Below are 8,126 nucleotides of genomic sequence, written 5' to 3'. Positions count from 1 at the left end.
AGGTCTGATGAGAAAATATGTGTGCACATTCATATTTGACAATGACCTTTTCTTCACAAACACTGCTTTTAGGGATTCCAGTAACACAAAAATGAAGGAGGAAAAAATAGCGGATCTATATTCAAACCAGTTACTAAAATAAATTAAGGTACATCTAACTTGATAAGTCAATTCAAAGCAATTCGTTCCAACAATGATTTCCATGACCACAGGTTCGATACTTTCTTAAAAAACCTCCCCAACAAATGAACACTTTTTTTAGATACATGATTTTCCTCATCAGAAAACTTATATGTTTAATAATGGAGTTAGACACTGTTCAGTGAATTCACAACCCACCCTAACAAGCAAAATTTCCAACAGTTTCTAGCACTAACATCACATAAACAATATCCTTGAACTTCCTTTGCTGGTTGTTGTGAAGGTTAGCCCTGAATAAGCTGTATCATTCAATGAGTCTGCAGAGGTAAATATTAAACTCCTACTGAATACATTAGATAAGTGTCAGGTCAGCAAACAACTCATCTCATATTCTGATTTGGCAAAAATAAACACATAAATAAGAATAGAATAGTAGCCCAGTGAACATGTTTTCTATGTACATATGAATGTACTAGACTTTCATTGGCTCAAATCCACTGAAATAAAACACCCAATAAAATCACCATATAAAATAGTATATTTGATACAAGTTTGAAACACAGAAACATTATATGTTGCTAGAATATTCAAAATTAAAGGAATTGTCAAGAAGAAATGAAAGACTAATAGCATTTAGAACTCAAAGTAGAAAATATGGGAGTTTAGAGGGGAAACAGAACAAATCGATCATCTATTTAGTTTTATATGCTCTCATGTACTAATGATTAATTTGAATTATCATATTTTGTATTGTTTTTAATCACACACCTTCTGGTTTTCAGCATCCCGATATGTAAGTCCAAAGTAGTCTTTTTCTAGTAAGTTCAGATGTTCACATACTTTATCAAATAGCACTTGGCCTCTGGAGCGTTTCTATGGGAAACAAAACAGAAAAAGTAGTCAACACACAAGTTCTCCCCAAGATAAAAGCAGATGATATTGTTTGTTATAACTGTTCAGTAAATAAAGATCAAGTGTGATCACACCACCATCTCCTTTTTAATTAGAAAAAGGCTCAATGAACCTGCCTTCTGTACACAAACAAAAACCAAAATCACTAGTATGACTGAGTAAGCACAGAAAACCCACAATGATTTCTAAACAAAGCAGCTGGGGAAATGATGTGGCACTGGGAAGTCTCAAGTATCTTGTAAAATATAAAATTCTGACAGTAAAGAGCATGAAGGACCAGTACAAGTCATGTTTCTAGCACCTCACCTGCATTCCACACAACAGCAGATCTGAGCCTGAGAATTCACGTTGTTTCTCCCTTAAAACTCTGTATCTCAATTCTAACTATGGGTTACTTTCTAAAGTCCATGAAATTATTATTTTTTTTTTTTTGCCACAGATTTCAGTTCTGTATTAGAGTGATCAACCTTTTCTGAATTTCATTTAGTAATGAGCCTATAAAGTATAAGAAAATGTTCATTAAGTTTAGAGATTTTACTTATCATTAGTACACAGAAGATGGAGATGCACATGCTATATTTTTTAACATGAAGTAGTGATTTGGAGAAAGGTTATTATCCAGGGAGAACACATTAGCTGAATTCATTGTGACAAACAGTATATTTTCATCTAATCCTAAAAGGTCTCTCAATCAACATGGCCTTGGAGTCTGAGATGCATTAACTAGCAACAATTAATCTAAACTACATTTTGTTTGTGTGCACTAACATTTCATATCTAATACACTTAACATATCTGAATTTAAGATTTAACATAATAATAATAAGAAACATGAAAATTGATAAACAATGTCATAAGCATTCAGGAGATTTGTAAATGGTGAATATTATTGTGTAACATAATCATATTGAAAGTTAATCGCTCAGTACCCCTCAAGCATGACTATTAAGGAAAAAAGATAAATTTATTATAGAAAAGTAAAGCTTGAATTGAGTTAGCTACATAATCAAGATGTATTTGAAAAAAGTTTAATAATATATGAAAATAAATTGTGCGTCAGTGAAAATACATAATAACATTGCTCAAAGATTTGAATAAATAGAATGGCAAATGCTGCTTGCTGGTGGTTTAAATCTAATAGCATGTTATTTCTGAATAATGCTTAACAAATTATAAAGTTTTCACACACAAAAAAAATGGTTCTTCTGATCTACAGATAAGACCACTGAGGCTCAGAGAAATAGTGAGAGAGTGCTATGTAATTGCTATGAGTGGTAGCTACAGCAGATATAGCTGAGTTTGTATCTTTATCATGTCCCTTCCACTTATGTAAACCTCTGTCTTTCCCTCTATAAAGTGGGTAGGATACCCACATATTTCATTGGGATGAATAACATTAAAATAAAATATTCAAACTTGGTCTAGAGACAGCACACCAAACCTGCCACAAATGTTATCGTTTATAGCCCAAACGTTAGTACAAATGGCAGGATAAGTAATGGGCAACTTAGGTATTTTTGCAGTAGAAGCACATAAACAACACTTGTGAGACCAAAAAACAGCTTTAGTATTAGCATGTTCTGCTTGCTCTTTAGAATATCAATCACTTATTTACTATTACTTTAGCTAGATCACATTCACACACACACACACACACACACACACACACACTCACACAAATCCACATCAGTGTCTGGCCAAATACTTTTTCCATGACTGAAAACAAAATAAAAATGATTACGTCAATTTTTTTCTGCAAGGTCTCCTATATTCTTGAACCAGCATATCATGCTCAGCTCCTCACTGGAGAAACTGCTTCTGCATATGCCCCAAGCTGTTGGAGCAGGGTTGAATTAGCTCTCTTTTGGTTACCATGTAATTCCTTTGGTTTAACAGGGGGCATGGTTTACTTCAAACACAAACCACCATACTGCAACTGGCTGTTACAATTTTCACAAATTGCTTGTTGTTAACAACTCATATTGCTCTCTTAAAAAGACTGGATCATTTTTCTAATTGAATATTTTGAACAAATTTTGAACATTATAAACACTTTTTAAGGTATTTGCATAGTATAATCATTGTTCATACTGGAGAGTTTCTTTCCCAGCCTTAAAATCATAATCCATTTTCTAGACTCTATATGACTACATGGGAAGAATGAAATTTCGACCTACTAACCAGCACCATGGTCACAAGTTAACTGGATAAACTGGATGAATGTTTTAAATATTTGAGCTTTCATTTTTTTTCCCCTGACTGAAGTTGGAAGTCTCCTTAGAGCAAGGCCATCATGGCCAGAATCTATAAATGAGCTCCTGTTGCTCATGGCAAACATCACTGATGTTTCTGGAACTTTTTCCATGGAGCTGGGTTGCAGTATCAGCACCAATCTGCACACATTGAGAAAAATGCTGCCAGTGGGTGGGCCTGGGAAACGATGTGGAGTTGGGATTACCCTCAAGTCTTACACTGGATACAGTCCTTCCCAGCGCCCCCAAACTTCCAATTTCAGATGATAGTTTCTCTGCCACATAAGTAAACTTTTCAAGCCAATAATTTCTATTTGTTGATATCTGCATGTACTTTTAGATAACAACCATCAAAAAGATGATGAAAACTCAATACAACCAAATATTTTAGGAAATTTATGTTAATTACTTGGTTCCCAAAGACATGGTGTTCATTAAGTAAAAAAAAAAAAACTCTAGTTAGCTTACTGTCACATTGGATACTTTTATATATAGCCATAAAAACCCAAGAATTGAATAGACTGAAAAAAAATTACCTATTCTAAATTAGGAGGTAATTTATCTAACCAGGGAAGATTAAGAATTTTCAGTCACTTGTTGTTTCTTGTCAGTGAACTTTGAGTCTCTAGATGTAAAGACATTTGTAATTCATAGGTACCATTCAAAATTAACCCACAAAATCCAAAAAAGCTGACTCTGTCTCCCTGGGATACCAAACCTATCATGGACTACTCTCTTAAAACTGCACTGAAAAATTGGATTTCTGTTTCTGATACAATAAATGGGGATATTACAGTCCCCAAATCTGAAAGACTTCAACTATCCTGTGACTAGTCCACTCTCAAGTAATTTAAATAAAATTCATTTCTTAATGTGTTGTTGGAATTTTTTTTAAATTCCAAAATGATTCACTGAGTTGTGGCATGTTAGGAGAGGGTGTCAAAAGAGAAAGAAAAGATAAGCTACAAACTGGAAAAAATATTTGTAAATGATATAACCAATAAAAGAGTGGTACACAAATATACAAGGATTCTAAAAATTTAATAATAATAATCAAATCAAAATTGAGCAAAAGAGCTGAGCATTCAGCTTCCCAAAGAAACAGCAAATGAACAAGTGAAAAGATGTTCACCATAATATGTCGTGGGGGAAGGCAAAGTAAAACAATGGACCACTGCAATCCTTTAGAATGGCCAAAACACAGAACACCAACACCACTAAATATTGGCAAGGAGGTGCAGCGACAGGAACTCATATTCTTTATTGATGGGAATGCAAAATGATGCAGTTGGTTTTGAAATTAATCTTTCTTTTCTTTTTTCTCTCTACAGAGTAAATGTCTTTATTTCTTGTACATATGTGTGTGCTGTATACATTTTTTTTTAAATTGAGGTAACATTGTTTTACAACTCTATATATGAATAGGGAAAAGGTTCACATCTCTTCAGATGTATGTTATCATGCTACACCATCATTTTTCTTGGTATTTATACAAAGGCGTCGGAAACTTAGGTCCATACAAATCCCTGCATGAGGATGTCATGGCGGCTTTTTTCATAATTGCTAAAATGTAGAACCAACCAAGATATTACTCAGTAGGTGAAAGGGTAAAGGATGTTATAATCCAGATAATTAAATATTCATTAACACTAAAAAGGATTAAGCTATGATGCCATGAAAAGACAAGAAGAAAGTTTAAATTCATACTGCTAAGTGAAAGAAACCAATTTGAAAAGGCCACTGACTATAAGTCTAACTATTAGATGTTCTGGGAAAGGAAAAACATCAGTGGTTGCCTGGGTTTTGGGGGAAGGAAGGGGTAAGTGTAAAGAACACAGGATTTCTAGGGCATTGAAACTATTCTGTTAACTATAAATGGAATACCTGTAATAATATACTGCTCAAAAACCACTGACTATCACACCAAGAGTGAACCCTGATATAATACATGGCCTTTAATTAATAAAAAATGGATTGATTCATCAAATATAGTATACTGATATGAATGTTGAAACTGGGGCAAGAAAGGAGAGAGAAATACAACGGGCAGATGAAATCTTTCTGTATTTGCTACTCACTTTTCCAAAACCCTAAAACTGTTTCCAAAAACGACACTGTCAAAAATAGTCTTAATTTACATGTTTATAAAATTATTAAATATTTACAAGGTATAATAGAGTTAAACTGAAAACAACCATACTTTTATCATGACTAAATAAACACAATTTTTATGAGGAGGAAACATTTTAGAAAGGCCAGAAACTATAGTAACAACCACAACAATACGTGAAATCCTTCTAGGAAAGTTGTGCATTCTTTCTAGGAAAGGCTGCCTTCTCCCTGCATCTGGCTTACACCCACCCAGCAGCCACCCTCTCGGTGCCCAGGGCTAAGCCGAGATGAAGTGCTGACGACACAAGCTGGGCACCAGATCAAAGTAACTGCTCATGAGCTAACTGCACCACTGGGTGATCCAAACCGCAAACATGTGAAATGATGTAACAGCTAAGGGGTGGAAACTTTCTTGGGTCACCAAGTTTTACAAGAAGATTCATCCTCACCATTCACACATAGCAGATGAAATAAGCTTTTCTACAGCATTAGTGACACTTCTCACAGGTCAAGTCAGTCCAGATTTTTACAAAAATGTTTGTAAAATGCTGGTTCCAATTGTGGGGTTACTCAACCAGTATCACATAGGAAGCCCATACTGCAATCCTTATTTTTATATTTATGTGTGTACTCAGAGAAGCAATTGTTGAAAATTAATTTCAAAACATTTTAAGGTGGTGAATTTCAAACATACAAGATTACGAAACCCCACATACTCATCAGCCAATCTCAAAAGTGGCTTTCTGAGGACAAAATTCACTCACATTTTTACTACACTCATTCTCCTGTCTTAGATGGTCACATCTCAGCAAGCAATTTTATCCTTATCTAAGGACACAACTGTATTCACTCTTTTAAAAAAGGTAATCTTAGGGCCCTCCCTGTGGCGCAGTGGGTTAAAGCAGAACACTAAGAAGCTTAAGCCACTTCCACATGAGTTCGATTCCCGCCTGCCCTGGAGGAGATCCATGTGGGGCGGGGGACCTCTCCTGACCCGCCCGCTGCTCCCCTCAGTAGTGTATTTCGTCGATCTGCCTGTTCTGCTCCCTGCTCTGCCTCTGGTGAATCCTCTTACCCTCCACATCTCTGGCCTATACTCCAGTTCTATATGAATAAATAAATAAATCTTAAAAAAAAAAAGGTAATCTTAAAACCTGTTATATCTAAACAAAATTAGCAATCAGTGCTTAATATCAAATATCTAATCTGTACTTTAATTTTTCCACTTGTATTTAAATATTTATATTCTTTTTTAGTTTGTTTGATAAGTTATACACTGAATTGGCTCTCTGAATGGCAAGCATCATTAATCTGCAAGCTTTCCATTTATTTCGCTTTTCTCCTTGAAATTGTCTAGCCATTTTGCCTGTAGAGTTCTCTGTCCAGCCTTTGCTCTTTGTGTCTTCCTGGTGTAACTGAATATGTTCCTTCATCTATATTACCTATAAATAGGTAGTTAAATCTGGATCTTTGATCAGATTCTGGTTGGATAGTTTTCCATAAGTGATGCTGAATAATTAATTCCAGCACTAGACATGAAGTGATTCTTCCCTTTTTAAAGATATTAGCAGCTACTGATATCATCATCCTAGATTTATTAATTTGAGGTTGTAAAATGGAACTATTGTGATAACCCTTGCTTCATCTATTTTTTGGAGTATGTTCTATGAAGTTCTTTACTTCTCTTAGAATGCTTTATCCAGCGATGGACTTTGATGATGAAAGTCAGGATCAATACTCGCTTATTTCAATTTATCCCTTTTTAAGATAATGAGTTGGCTCTTGGGCAGCCAAAGTCATGAATTATATTTCTGACCTATCTCTATGTACTCATGGATTAAAACAAATTTGAAGTGTTTGAATCTATTAACTGGCATTATCCATATTTAGTCTCTAATGTTCCTAAATGCTCTGTCTTGCCTTATCTGTCTTGTCACCCATACTTCATGACACTTCTCCAGTGCTACTTCTTTAAAGCATTTCCTGTCTAACAAGCCAAATGTGATCTGGATATGACAGCCCTGAGAAGGCATTTCCCATATTCTGCCTTATGTCTCTGTGTCCACCCATCTTGTGTCCTTACTACTTAGACATGATCAGTGGCACCAGGACCTTTTGCCTGGTTATATATCCTATTAAGATATTGAAATACTATTAAGATATTGAAATGGTAACTTGATGAAATTTAACATTTTTTCTTCACTAGTATATCATTATTAGTGTCATAAAAGCAATATTATAAACTAGTGGTTTTCAGCCATAGATCATAGTAGCATTTAAAAAATGTTATTTCTGATTTTAAAATGAGCAGATGATCTGCATAGATATTTCCCAGACACACAGATGGCCAACAGTCATACAAAAGATGCTCAACATCACTAATCACCAGGGAAATGCAAATCAAAACATAAGCTGTCACCTGATATCTGTTAGAATGTGCAAAAGCAGGTCCCTGTCCACCACTGGTAGCAATGTAAACTGGTACAACCACTATAGAAAATAATATGGAGTGTCCTCCAAGAATTAAAAATAGACCTACACTATGATCCAGCAATCCCACTTTTGGTATCTATTTAAAGGAAAGGAAAACACAAATTCAAAAAGATACCTGCATACTCCTGTTTACAATGTTAGTAATAATAACCAGAACCTGAATACATGTCAGTGGCTCAATGGATGAGTGTGTATGTGTGTGTGTGTGTGTGTGTG

General features: G+C 34.9%; 1 protein-coding gene across 1 annotated transcript in view; it reads right to left on the bottom strand.

Moving 5' to 3' along the window:
• The window catches only part of EPB41L3 (erythrocyte membrane protein band 4.1-like 3), a 176,952-nt gene that overhangs the window by 49,455 nt on the left and 119,371 nt on the right, over positions 1 to 8,126 (bottom strand). Inside the window, exon 4 of the mRNA XM_012725842.1 lies at positions 906 to 1,014. Within this exon, the coding sequence (XP_012581296.1) occupies positions 906 to 1,014 (109 nt within the window). The remainder of the gene's footprint in view (positions 1 to 905; positions 1,015 to 8,126) is intronic.

The sequence above is a fragment of the Condylura cristata genome, unplaced genomic scaffold, assembly GCF_000260355.1.
Source record: "Condylura cristata isolate star-nosed mole 26May11 unplaced genomic scaffold, ConCri1.0 scaffold00016, whole genome shotgun sequence".
Taxonomy (NCBI): Eukaryota; Metazoa; Chordata; class Mammalia; order Eulipotyphla; family Talpidae; genus Condylura; species Condylura cristata.
Note: the sequence above shows the minus strand (reverse complement) of the source record. Positions and strands in the feature narration are given on the sequence as shown.